The sequence below is a fragment of the Heloderma suspectum genome, chromosome 11 (genome assembly GCF_057233095.1).
Source record: "Heloderma suspectum isolate Gila_16-S chromosome 11, 16-S_ref, whole genome shotgun sequence".
NCBI classification, from domain to species: domain Eukaryota; kingdom Metazoa; phylum Chordata; class Lepidosauria; order Squamata; family Helodermatidae; genus Heloderma; species Heloderma suspectum.
This window is the reverse complement of record NC_139468.1, coordinates 12,397,109-12,410,942: the sequence shown is the minus strand read 5'-3', so window position 1 is coordinate 12,410,942 and position 13,834 is coordinate 12,397,109. Positions and strand designations below refer to the sequence as shown.

Below are 13,834 nucleotides of genomic sequence, written 5' to 3'. Positions count from 1 at the left end.
GACCGCAGCTGGAGCTCTGCTCTACTGCTTAATTGGCCTGTTGGTTAATCCAGCCACACCAATAAATTTTCTCTGTGATGACTACCCAGTGATTGGAAGGGTACATGTGGTGGAGGGCCATGTTTATGCATATAATGCATTCTTGATGCTGCTAATAGCCAGAACTGTGATTCAGCCCACACCTGGCAACTGCAGAGCAATTTACCTTGTTGTGACAACACAAGCATGCTTCATCCAAATGGTTTTGCTACGCTGCCGAATCCGTGCGCCAGCGAATGTCAGGTTGCAGATGTGTTCATGGGCGATCCCCAGATCTCGCCTTGGAATGGTGGCTCTCACCCAATTGAAAGAGATCTTAAGTCAATTAATCACCTGTGTGCAAGGGTGGCAGGGTGTTGAAAAGGCAGTTGAGGGGGGTAATTTAAAAAGTAATCACATTGCAGGAAGGAGTTCATTAGAGTAGGAGAAAAATTCTGACCTCAAAAAACCCTTCTAATTCAGGGGTGGGGAACTTCAGGACCAGATATGGCCCTACCCTCCAATCATTTGGTAGTTTTCCAGGCCTCTCCCAAGGTTCAATGGCTGGCAGTAAGAGTTTTAAGATAAATTATGCTGGTATTTCTGGTGCTGCCCTCTTTGCCTTTGACTCCACCCACCACTGGAACGTGGCCCCTGACAGCTTCTCTGAAATGGAATTTGGCCCTCAAGCTGAAACAGGTTCAACACCCCTGATCTATTGCAATTATTGTCGTTCTGCTAGATGGCGTTAATTACACAGGACCGGTGTTTACAGCCCCAGCAAGGCTGAATTTAGCCAAGCATACAGAGGACAGACCTGTGCATGAAACATACGCAAAGTAGAGGGTGTATAGAGAGAGAACAGCTGGGCCTTCCTTTTATTACACAGGTGGATCATTCTGCAGTGGGTTCCATGTAAAGAGGAGGGAATGGATTCCAGTTTGAACATTGAAAGAAATGGTGTTCTTTTCCAAATCCGGCACATCATCTTTCTCTCTATTCCTATCTCCAGGCTGTGATTGCTGTTGCTTATGTAGCCAAAACAACATCAATGCACCATCAAGAAGGTGGTACCTCAGCAAGCTGGGGGAACTCCCAAGACTTGCAGTGGTACAAAAAAATCTTTAGGGAAATAAACAGCCCAATGATAACTGAACAGCAACACTTGATGCTGCAACATTTTGTCGCCGATCCTATTTGTTATATTCATGCTTCCCAAAAGTAGGGATGTCAGAGAAATCTGCCGCGGATTCAAATGAGGCCAGATTCTTTGGAATCCAGCCTCAGGAATCTGCAGCGGATCAGGACCACTTACCTCTGCTCCAGGAGGACTGGAGGCAGAACTGCACTGGGCTGCTTCTTCCAGCCAGAGCCGTTCGCCTCCTCCCTGTCCCTGCCAATTGCCTTTAAAAAAGTCTTTAAAAAAAAAAAAAGGCAATCGGGAGGATGTGCCCATAGGCTTATACGCAAATAGAGTCATGAATCTTGCATATAAGTCTATGTGTCCATAGGCTTATACGCAAGATTCACCGCTCTATTTTGCATATAAGTCTATGGGCACATGTGATCAGCAGGATGTATAGACTTATACGCAAAAATAGACTTATATGCAAAATAGAGCGGTGAATCTTGCGTATAAGCCTATGGACACATAGACTTATACACAAGATTCATGACTCCATTTATGTATAAGTCTATGGCCACATCCTCCTGCTCACCTTTAAAAAAAAAAAAAAGACTTTTTTTTTAAAGGCAATTGGCAGGGACAGGGAGGAGGAAAACGGCTCTGGCTGGCAGGAAGGAAGGAAGGTAAGCTCCCCCAAGCCAGTTCCCCACCACCACTGGAATCTGAGCAGAGCAGAACTGCTCTGGAGGATTCCGGGGGGGGGGGAGAAATGGATCGCCTCCCCCCCGCGATGGATTCCCCACCAGAACAGACGGTGGGGAGTCCGTACACACCTACCCAAAAGGCCTTATTCTGCAGAGGGTCTCTCATCTGTCACAATTTTGGCCTCAGCCAGACTGACCAGGCATACTGCATAAAAGGGTTTACAGAACAAATATAGCTCTGGATCACTCCAGATACTGGCTGGTATTAGCATTTTCAACTGGAATTTTAGGTTCTGTTTCTGAAGTGTATTTTTCTAGCTGTCCTGGTTTGGGATGGGGGCTCCAACGAATTCTTGGACCTTTCATTTGTGTCCTTGGGAGGGCCACAGCTCAGCTGTAGAGCACATACTTGTAGGGCCGGTCCAAGTCAATGTGCTGCTTGAAACAAAGAACAAGGTGTTTTCTCCTCCCATGCCACCTATGAAAGCTTACTGGACCGGCAGATGAATCTGTCTTCAGCACTGATGGTGGGGATAGCATCCTTCTCTGCACCTGAAGGCAGCAGGCTAACTGAGGGGGCGCAAAATGGGCTGCATGGCACACAGGTCTCTCCACCGTCGCCTTGTTGCCACCTCCCAGCAACTACCACCTGAAGCAACTGCTTCACTCTGCTTAATGATAGGGCCGGCCCTGCATACTTGGTATGGAAAAGGTCCCAGGTTTAATCTTCAACAAGGGTTCAGCCCCACAAACCCATGGGCCTAATACAGCCTACTGGGCTATCCAGTCCAGCCCACGGAGCTTCCTAGGGTTCCTCCAGGCAGTGGGGGCTGGTGGTTCCAATTTTGGTGGAGCTATAAATCCCTCTGAGGTTTCTGCCAGAACCAGCCAGAACTCTAAAGGAGCCATCCAGGGTGCTGAAAATATTTTTGAGCTAGGTTTCAGCACCCGGGATAGCTCCTTTAGAGTTCTGGCTGGTTCTGGCAGAAACCCAGGATGGATTTACAGTTCCACCAAAATCAGAACCACCAGCCTCCACTGGATTCCTTCACCCTAGGAATCCCCACTGAGCACTGCTCTCCTTCCCACTGAGACATCACCTGGCCTGCAGAGGGCCTGGGGGCCACCATCCACCCCACCCCACCATTGTTCTGCACCCCTGATCTTCAGCATCCTTTCTTAGTCTGAAGATCTCCAGTGGCAGGGCTGAGAAAGACCTCTGGCTGGAAAAGAGGCCACGGCATGAGGGCCCAGAGACCAACGAGGCAACATGGGCCACTGGCCTGACTCTGTTCACATATTCTTTTCCTTACTTGCTGTACAGATCAAGCAAAACAGATGATTCCGCAGAAGAATAAGCCTCATTCATTTTTTAAAAAAATTACAAAATGCATATCGCTGCAAGATAAAACAAAGAGTTGGATTACATAGAAAAAGGGAGAGTTGCACAACGAAGTTCATAAATCATGATACTGGGGGAAAACATTTGTATGATGCAATGCCCATCTTGTTTTTTAGAGACCTTTGGGGTCCTCTCACAGGTGCTACTTGAGAGCTACTCTCCCTTAGCCCTTCATATACTTTATTGTGCCTTAATTCTCTGTTTTCTGGCTTCTCTTGTTTCCTGTCAACTGGTGATCATAGAGTGAAGAGGGATGGGCTGGAATAGGCCCCAGAGAGAGAGAAAATACATACCATCGGATTTTCTGGAGATGTGGGCTTTTATAGTGCTCCCCCAGCTTTCCCTGCCTTCTCAGAAATTCCAATTGCAGGACAACCAAGCTCTTCCCCCCCCCCCCAACTCCTATTCCAGGGTGCTTCCAGACAGACAGACGGTTCCTAGTGCTACCAATCAAAAGGCATTGTAAGTGCAGCAATTCTGTCTTTCCCCCCTTAACAGATTTTCTTGTGGTAAAAAAGAAGACAGAAGTGGTGTGAAAACACAGGAGGTTTACATGTGGAAGACAACATCATCTGGAAATCCTGTGAATGAGGCTGGGCAATTGCAAATAAAACATCTTGTCTGGAAACACCCCCAGTCTTTGCAATTTAAAAAAAAATGGAAGTTAAAAAAAAATTCTAATTCTTCACACAAAGACCTTGGGCAGTATTCGACAGTGTCATTCAACAAACTCAAATAGTGCTAATGAATCTTTCTGTCACACAAGTGCTTATCCCTTGCTCGCACAACTGGTTGCACAGTGGGTTGTGTAAGAGTAATGCACAACTGCTTATGCAACCATGCTTGCACAAACATCACTATAGTTGGATTCTCCTCTTGCACATGCTTTGGAACCTAGGTTCTGCTGGAATGACACAGTTGGACACAATCCCTCGTCTATACCACAAAGCTATGTAAGATTTATGCCACTTTTAACTGTCATGACTTCCTTCAAAGACGCCTAGAATTTTAATTTGGCAAGAAGTGGGGTATTCTCTGTGGTCTCTACTTTCTATGCACAGGACTCCAATTCCCAGAATTCCCTAGGAAGAAGGAATGTCTGTTAGGCTGGTTTAAGTCTGCAGTGAGGATAGGTCCAAATGCTTTGCAAGTAGAGCAAGAACATACTCCAGTTACAGAGTGCAGGGTTTCTGGTTGCAGAGTTTTAGCATAGACTCCCAAACACATGAAGGCATGGGCAATCGGGTTCTATACCACCTTCAGAACTGGCTAGTATAATTCTCATATTGAGGCAGAAGCCCTGAACCAATCCATGCTATTTAAAAGGCACATCTTGTGTTTATATCTCAGCCTTGCCTCCAAGTGTGCAGCACTAGGTTTCTACATATGATACTGGATTACAGGTGCTTTAGCTATAAAGAGCAAGCAAGAAAACCAGAGCCAAGCTACCCCAGGGCCATGGAGCCCATAGGATTCCTCCATCGCTGCTGGTCTCTGGCACTACAGGAGTAACGTAGATGAACACAACTTTCTCTTCCAGTTTAGGGAGCTCTTCTTTGTCACAAGGTTTGGTTTTGGATTTGGTGGCTTGGATGTCGTTCTGGAGGAGATCCACTGTGGGGTTCTCTGAGCTGGCCAAAGCCACATTGACTGAGGCCTCACGAGACCCCACCGCATTCAAGGCCTGGCAGGTATAAATGCCTTCATCAGTTTTGCTGAACTCAGCGATGGCCATGGAGCCATTCTTAAAGACCAGCGGGCGTCCTTTGCTCTGCTTGGAAGTTGCGTCAGCAAGCAAGTTGTCCTCCTCACCTTCTACATTTGGCCCATTAATCACAACATTTTGAGCCGACGTCTGGATTTTCCACCAGATCTCCGGTGGTGGTTTCCCCACAGCATTGCAGTGCAAAAAGAGGGTCAGTCCATCATGCAACACACTGTTGCCCAGGCTGGAAGAGTACACCAGCTGCACAGATGGAAGCATGCAGTCCAGCTTCAAAGTTTTCCCAAGAACAAGGCCGTTCAGATGTTCAGGAGCAGCACATGTGATGGACTCCTTCTCTGGAACTGAAACCAATGTGTTCTCCAGCCATCTCTTCAACCACCAGATCTTACAGGAGCAGTTAAAGGGGTTGTTGTTGATTTGGAGCTGGGACAACAAAGGCACAGAGCTGAACGTGCCCTCAGAGAGGACAGTGAGATGGTTGTCATTCAGCCAGAGGGATCTCAGGTCCTTCAGTGTGTGGAAGGCCTCCGGAGGAACCTTTTCCAAGTGGTTGTTGCTCAGTTTCAGCTGCTGCAGAGCAGTGAGGTTGGACAGATCTCCCCAGGGGAAGTCAGTAATTCGGTTGTGGCTGAGATCGATGGCCCGCAGCTGTGCCAGGAAGGAAAAGGTGCCCTTTGCAATGGCCCCGATCTCATTGTACGACAGCCACAGGGCCTGCAGGGCCTCCACCTCCACAAAGGAGTCTTCTTGCAGGTCAGTGATGTGGTTGACAGACAGGGAAAGGGCTGTTGCGTTAGAGGGCAGGCCAAGGGGGACTGCCTGGAGGCCTTTGTATGAGCAATCCGTGCTGTGCCGGCCAGATTTCTTCATTGCTACACATCTGCAGACCTCTGGGCAGCTCTGGATCCCCACAAAGAGCAGTGTCATTAATAAGCAGAACATTTTCCCCCCGTTTAGCTGCCCCCAAAAAGAAGAAGAAGACAGGAAATTATTATCTTGCACATTGTTGAGGCCTAGTTCCAACTGGGGTGGTCAACCTGCAGCTATGGGGAGCTCTGGTTTTTATCTGAGCAATGGCATTTGGAGAAGGAAGTTAACCCTCTTCCCTCTCTCCATTTCTCCAGTCTAAACCCCCTTCCAATGAGGATCTAATAGCAACTTTGGGAGGGGAGTAATTTAGATCTCAGATAAAACTAGGGGGAGAAGGGTTAAGCCTTCCTCCCTGGCACCTTTGCTCCTATAAATATCAGAACTCCACCACCACCAACACCAACATCTTTCTTCGTTTGCTTTTAAGTTTTAAAGATAGTTGGAAAATCCATATCTCCTGCAGCGTGTCTGTTGTTCTCAATAAATGAGAATAGAAACCTTTTAATTACAGGAAGGAAAACAACTTTGGTTTTTTTTTTCCCCCAGTTGTTTCGACTGCAGGAAATCATCTGGCAATCCAGCAGTCCCAAGTCTTCCCAAGACACTTAGATTTTGGAAGCTGTGTATCTGACCTCAAGGGTCTAAAGAAAATAGGAAACATGAAAAAGACCAGTGGTGCTGATTCTGGGGCAGACGTACAGAGCCCATCTCAGCAGAATGAGTAGAAGGGCTCCCAAATGCAGCAGGACTATTCTAGCATGTTCTGAAGTAAGCAAAGTAACCAGTGGAGGGTGGTGGCGCTGATTCTGGTGGGGCTATAAATCCTCTTTGAGTTTTAGTCAGAACTGGCCAGAACTCTAAAGGAGATATCCAAGGCACTGAACCTATTTGGGCGGTGGGGATCAGGACCTTAGATAGCTCCTTTAGAGTTCTGGCCAGCTGAGACCCAGAATGGATTCACACTTCACCAAAATCGGAGCCACCAGCCTCCATTGAAAGGAATACACATTACCATCTGAAAGCTCCCTGCCCCTGTAAGACCATGAAGCCCAGAGACAAAAACTGAGCTTGCAGCACCACTGAAAAAGCATCCATAATGTAAAGTTAGGAACTGAGAAACCAGAAGACAAAGGAAAAGATGCATAGAAGGTAGTCATGAAAAGAAATCTGAAGATACAGGTGGCGGTGTGATCCAGTGTTTCAGTCCTGTGCCAACGCTTCGTACATCTCATTGGCAAAATGTCCTTTAAGGCTAATAAGAAATGCTGCTCTAGTTGCATTTCTCTGACTGCAAAGACGTGTTTTGCTGAGCGAGAAATGATTACATATCTAAAACAGGAAGAAAGATCTCATCCACAGACACCAAGGCATGCTGCAACAGCAACTACGCAGACAATTCTTGATCTCACTTTCCCCAAGGCCAGTGAAATCATTCTGAGCTGACCCCAAAACATGGAGTTTGGGAGTAGGAATGGGCAACAGGCAGGCCAGAAGCTGGAGCTGGAGCACCGTTTTGAGAATGGCCAACTCAGCTATGCAAGGGAGTATTCTGAAGCATGCTCCCCTGCAGTCCTGACATTTGCTTGCCACTGCTTTAATAGGATTGCTTTCCACCAATTCCACTAGATAAAAAGGCTGCAGCCTTATTTCGCAAATGCAGAACTAGCCACCTTAGATTCAAGACCAGGCTACTGCAATGCATTTCACGTAGGGCAGCCCTTGTTGACAGTTCATAAGCTTCAGCCTGCCTTCTGAAAGGGCTAGGCTATCAGAAGTACATGACACCAGCACTCCAGTGCCTGCATTGACTCCTGATAGCGTTCCATGCTCAAATTAAAGTCGCTGTTGCTGGTGACCAAATGCCTTGCACGGGTTTTGCCCTAAATGCTACTTCCCATCACAACCTTTCAGATCAACCAGAACTACTTTCATAAAAATATCAGGGCTACAAAGAGACACGAAGAGACTGCCTCGCAGTTTTGGAATTTATTCCCATGGAGACTCACCAAAGCCTGAGCCTGTGCATCTTTCAGAAGCTGTGTAAGTTGTTTCTCTGCAACCTGCATAGGATAATTACTAGCATATTGTTACCCCTGCCTTTGGGATGGAGCAAGCAAGAGAGAAAGGAAAGAAAGGGAAGAGAGAAAGAGAGACGTGCTGAGACAATCCTCTGAGCCACCATCACCCATGCCTATCATTTTAGGGGACCCTGCTCTCCCAATACCCAGGGGGATAGAAACCCTCACCTTGGAATGCAGAACCCCCCCTTTGGCCAGGATCTGGGTCTCAAACCCCATCTCATCTCGGCCATGTTGTGCAAGTCATGATCTCCGAATTGCAGTTTTTCTCATTGAGTCATGTTGTTATGCCCTCACAACTGGTCACTAAAGATATGTTGCATAACAACTTTGAAATGTGCATTTTCCCAAAAAATATGCATCTTCAATGAGGGGAAGGTGTCCACTTTTGAAAAATGCACAAAGAAATGCATACTTTTTCCATTCAAAATGTGCACTGTTCCCATTTGAAAAAGCCAAAAACAGGTCAAAAATAAATAAGAACATCAGAAGAGCCTTGCTGGATCAGACCAAGGGTCCATCTAGTCCAGCATCTTGTCCACACAGTGGCCAACCAGCTACCCACAGGAAACCCACAGGCAGGATGTGAGCACCCTCCTGCCCATGTTCCCCAGCAATTGGTGTTCATTGGCCTACTGTCTCTGATACTGGAGGTAACATAGAGCCATCAGGACTAGTAGCCATTGATGGCCTTCTCCTCCATGAATTTGTCTAACCCCCTTTTAAAGGCATCCAAATTGGTGGCCATTACTACATCTTGTGGTAGTGAATTCCATAGTTTAACTATGTGATGTGCAAAGAAAATGAAAACGGGAGTGAGCTGAAACAAGCTTCGAAGTGATTTTCGGAGAATTTAGGCAAGCACAAAAATGGTTCGTTCTCCCATCCGTATGTGGAACCTAGCCTGTCAGGGAGAAATCTAGATTTGGGAACCTTGTCCCTGGCATCCCAGTCAAGCTTCCAAGGTGTGGCTGCGTGTTTTTACATTGAGGACTATATTTGATCAAGTTAAGGTGCAATCCTATGCATGTTTAGACAGAACAAAGTCCTACAGCTCCAGACATTCCCGAGCCAGCATGTAGACACCTTCTGCAGTGTCACGTGCTACAGTCCAGTCGCAAACTGACCACTCAGTCAGCTGTTTGTGAGAACGAGGCCCTGCCACACCACTTCAAGATTCCCCCTAAATTGAGAATCGCTGTTCTGCAAGGTAGCTGACCTCAAAGTAGGGATGTCAGAGAATTTCTCCACGAATCTCGTAGGGATGTCGGAGAATTTCTCCACGAATCTCCGGGAGGCCGAACGCCAACGCATTCAGCCCCCCGAAATTGGTGGAGAAACGGTCCACCCACCCCACCCCCACCCCCTGGGATGGGACTTACCTTCGGCAAATGTCCCTGGCAGCGGCAGCTCCCGGCAGCAGTTCGGCGGCGGTTCAGCGGCAGCGGTGGCGGCCGGTCTTCCGACTGGCTGCCGCCGCCACCATTTCCAAGTAAAACAACAACAACAACAACAAATGTGATAGGCTACATAAAGATTTACGTAGCATATCACGGCTAGATTTTCAAAAAACACCGTGATAGGCTACGTAAATGTTTACATAGCCTATCACGGCTGACTTTGGGGGGAAAAAAGTGCGTATGGAAATGGCGGCGCCCATGGGCGCCGCCATTTGCATACGCGCGGGTTTTTGTTTTTTTTTTCACTCAGCCGTGATAGGCTACATAAACATTTACGTAGCCTATCACAGCTGACTGCAGGGACTCAAACGGCAGCGGCTACGGCCGCCGCCATTTGCATCCTGGCAGGACAGGAGGATTCGCAGCCAGAGGGACGGGGCGCCTCCCCCCCGGCCAGAATTTTGGTGGGGAGGGACGGGGCGCCTCCCCCCCAGCCAGAATTTCGGGGGGAGGGATGGAGCGCCTCCCATCCACCGCGAATCAAGCTTCGGGATCAGGTAAGGGACTTTCATACATCCCTACCTCAAAGTCAAAGGCCAATTTAGGGATGCCGCCTTATACCAAGTTAGACCATCAGTCCATCTAGTCCAGTATAGTCTACCTACACCAGCCTCCTCAGACCCAGAGCCCTCCAGATGTGCTAAAATCCAACTCCCATCATCCTCAGCCAGTATGGCCCACAGTCTTCCTCAGTCTGGTTCCCCCTAGATCAGTGGTCCCCAACCTTTTTGGCGCCAGGGACCAGTCCAGTTTTCCCACGGACCGGGGGGGATTTCCGCTGGCGGACTTCCAGCTCCTGGGATGCAAATGGCATCTGTTACGTGGACACCATTTCCGTCCCTATTCTTTGCAGTAACTGGCTACGTAAAGATTTACATAGCCTATTACTTGTAGAACAGGGACACAAATGACGTCTGCATAGCAGACGTCATTTGTGTCCCAGCGGCCGGAAGTCTGCCAGCGGCCAGAGCCAGCCGGCTAGCTCTGCAGACTTGCTGCAGAGCGGAGCCGGACAGGGCCAGTGAGGATTCCTGGGGGGGGGTGGATCGCAGACCCCCCCCCGCAGACCCCCACGGACCCAAGGTGAGGGGGTTCTGCACACCCCTGCGGCCCAGTTGCTGACAGGCCACAGACCAGGACCAGTCTGTGGCCCAGGGGTTGGGGACCCCTGCCCTAGATCATCATGCTGGGTGGGGTTGATGGGCATTGTTGTCCAACACATCTGGATGGCGCTAGTTTGGGAGAGGCTGGCATGCAACAAGTGGAATCCACTCTCCAGGATTTTAGACAGGGGGTCTTTCCCAACCTCACCTGGAGTTGCTGGGGATTGAAGCTGGGACCCTTTTGCATATACAACAGAGGCTCTGAGCCCCTCCCTCTGAGCCTTTCCCTCAAATGGCAGCTTGCTCTCTGCTGTGCACCCAGCAGGCAAATAAACCTTGTTTGGCTAACCTTCCATAAGAACGTACGAAGAGCCATGCTGGATTAGACCAAGGTCCATCTAATCCAGCATTCTGTTCACATGCTGGCCAACCAGCTGCCTGTGGGAAACCCACAAGCAGGACATGTGTGCAACAGCACCCTCCCACACAAGTTTCCCAGCAACTGGTGCACAGAGGCACACTGTCTCTGATACTAGAGGTAGCATATAGCCATTGATAGCCTTCTCCTCCTCCAGGAATTTGTGCAACCCCCTTTTAAAGCCATCCAAATTGGTGGCCATCGCTACATCTTGGGGTAGCAAATTCCATAGTTTAACTCTGCGCTGTGTGAAGAAGTCCTCCCTTTTACCTGTCCTGAACCTCCCACCAATCACCTTCATGGGATGACCCCATTGGGTTCTAGTATTATGAGACAAGGAGAAAAACATCTGCCTCTCCACTTTCTCTACACCATTCATAATTTTGTACATCTCTATCATATCTCTCCTCACTCGCCTTTTCTCTAAGCTAAACAGTCCCAGACATTGTAACCTTTCCTTCTAGTGGAATTTCTCCAGCCCCTTGATCATCTTAGTTGCCCTTTTCTGTGCTTTTCCCAACTCTGCAATATCCTTTTTTAGATGCAGTGACCAGAACTGTACACAGTACAGTCCATTCTAGAACAGGCCTGGCCAGTTCACTTATTCCTGTTCTATGACCATCACCATCACCACCCTCTCGGCTGCTGAGGCCTTTCCAGAAAACAATAACAACCCAAATTACCCATGGATGTTTTGTTTCTTGGAGCTTTGCTAGCGTTGGCCTGGATGCAGAGCAACCGTTTTGTAGGGGGAGGTGAGGAAAAGGAATTGTAACAGAACCAAGTATCAAGTATCAGAAAAGCAAAGAGCCATCGCGTAAAATGTACTTTTTTAAAATAAAAAAGACTCCTATAGATAAAGACCAGGGATGAAAAATCCCTCTTTTTTACCTCTTTCCAGGCTCTCCTTTCTTTCTTCCTAAAAGAGCTCCAGCCAGAAAGCTGTGTAAACATTGCGTTGGGTCCTCACAGACTCACGCATTCCAAACACGTTATTAATAACGACGAAGTCCAACCTCCAGCTTAGCAAGAGCCAGAAAAGTGGTTTTGATTTTTTACAGGCATTACAAAACTGAGCTGATGTTTTGTTTTAGCATGGGTTAGGGCAGGGGTTTGGTCTTTGTCCTGAAACAGAATGGACCAGGAAACAGAATGCTTACTGACTAGGAATTACCCAGTGTTATCTTGGGGGTGCGGGGTGGGGGTATTGAGAGGCAGCCTACCTAAGCTTGGAAGAGCAAACCCCTGAAATCCATCACACACACACACACTCCTTTTTGTCTCATCCACAAAGGATTTCACTTGATTTGACTTCCTACGTGTGTGCGCGTGCGCGCGCACACGCACACACTCAATTATGTGCTTTCAAGAAATACATGAAGTCATTTTTATGAGCAACAACCATCCGCCTCCCTAAAATGACAGTAGGCATTTATTAAACACTGAAATTTGCCTTATCCCTCCTTTCTTGGGATAGGGTGATGAGCTTCTTAAAGCTACCACCAGTGGCAAAACATAGGGCATTTTGGGAGGTCAACCCTTAAGATTTTTTAAAAATCTGTGTGCTGAGTAATGCGAGGCATGAGTCTGGATACACACATGTATCATGCAGATACATTCAAAAGAGCTGGGACTGATTGCTGCATCCTGCCACAGAAAATGTGGAAGGGTCTCATTTTACAGCTGTTTCCACTGAGGCTGTTAGTGACTCACTGAACTTCACCCAAGGAGTCCACAGCCATTCACAAATGTGGACTGTGCACCCCTTTTAAAGAGGCTGTGCTGACTCTGGTTTTAGAGTGGCAGAGGATTCAGTCTGCCTGCCGTTCTCAGTCCATGACAGACTTTCACTTCTGCTTTTCATCTGGTTCTTTTTTTTTCTCACTGCACAAACTCACTTAATAATTCAGAGATTCTCTGTCTCCTCCAGGCTGTGAAGCACAGGGGAAAAGTAAAGCAGTGATTGTTTTGCTCCCCAATGAATAACTGATGAAACAAAACCATATTAAGTCAACTGTAGGGTGGTCATTTCCATATTGCCAAAAAAGAGGACATGCATTGCCAAAAAAGGGGACAAAAAAGGCTGCAGATTGGCATAAAATGTCCATATGCTAACTTATATGTATAGATGCACATTTAGAATTAATTTCTGTCATTTAAATAGAAATACAATCCATCTCACCAGAGTGAGGAAGACTGTGACCAGGTGAGCTGTTCAGGTGCTAACAGCTGATGGGCAATTCCTGCTCTCCTGGCTTCTTACCCTTCTTTATCTTTGAATTGGACTTTACTGGAAAGCCCGTCAAACTGAGCAGCGGTGGGCAACTTCTGGGCATCTGGAGGTAGGGTGGCCATGTGTGTTCTCTTTTACAAAGGATAGTCTTCTATTTGAAGGCATCCTCTATTTGCTGCCCTGTCCAATTCCAGCTTAAATATTTGTTGTTGTTCAGTCATTCAGTCATGTCCGATTCTTCGTGACCCCATGGACCATAGCACGTCAGGCCTTCCTGTCCTCCGCTCTCTCCCGGAGCATGCTCAAGTCCATATTCATTGCATCAGTGATGCTTTCTAGCCATCTCATCCTCTGCCGTCCCCTTCTCCTTTTGCCTTCAATCTTTCCAAGCATCAGGGTCTTTTCCAGGGAGTTTTCTCTTCGCATTAGGTGGCCAAAATATTTGAGCTTCAGCTTCAGGATCTGTCCTTCCAATGAGCAGTCAGGGTTGATTTCCTTTAGGATTGACTGATTTGACCTCCTTGCAGTTCAGGGGACTCGTAGGGGTCTTCTCCAGCACCACACTTTGAAAGCATCCATTCTTCAGCACTCAGCCTTCCTTATACTCCAGCTCTCACAGCCATACGTTACTACTGGGAAAACCATAGCTTTGATTAGACGGACCTTTGTCGGCAAGGTGATGTCTCTGCTTCTTAC

General features: G+C 47.7%; 1 protein-coding gene across 3 annotated transcripts; it reads right to left on the bottom strand.

The window, feature by feature from the left end:
* Positions 1–3,188: 3,188 nt before the first annotated feature.
* Positions 3,189–11,827, bottom strand: LOC146336995 (immunoglobulin superfamily containing leucine-rich repeat protein-like). Of its 3 annotated transcripts, XM_084816876.1 has the most exons (4): positions 11,797–11,827; positions 9,307–9,394; positions 7,853–7,906; positions 3,195–5,933 (listed from the first exon to the last, which is right to left on the bottom strand). In XM_084816876.1, exon 4 carries the CDS (start codon positions 5,916–5,918, stop codon positions 4,659–4,661), a length of 1,260 nt encoding a protein of 419 aa, XP_084673002.1. In that variant the 5' UTR covers positions 5,919–5,933; positions 7,853–7,906; positions 9,307–9,394; positions 11,797–11,827; the 3' UTR covers positions 3,195–4,658. The 3 variants fall into 3 exon arrangements, with proteins under 3 accessions (XP_084673000.1, XP_084673002.1, XP_084673001.1); XM_084816874.1 differs by lacking the exons at positions 7,853–7,906; positions 9,307–9,394 and having other exon boundaries at positions 3,189–5,933; XM_084816875.1 differs by lacking the exons at positions 9,307–9,394; positions 11,797–11,827 and having other exon boundaries at positions 7,853–7,943.
* Between the last annotated feature and the right edge of the window lie 2,007 nt (positions 11,828–13,834).

Bases quoted from the DNA above. Each gene is read 5' to 3' on its own strand.
- LOC146336995 (XM_084816875.1), bottom strand. From the start codon at position 7,912: ATGCAGGTTGCAGAGAAACAACTTACACAGCTTCTGAAAGATGCACAG. The intron at 5,934-7,852 runs GTGAGTCTCCAT...TTTTGGGGGCAG, and splicing joins ATGCACAGGCTCAGGCTTTG to CTAAACGGGGGGAAAATGTT.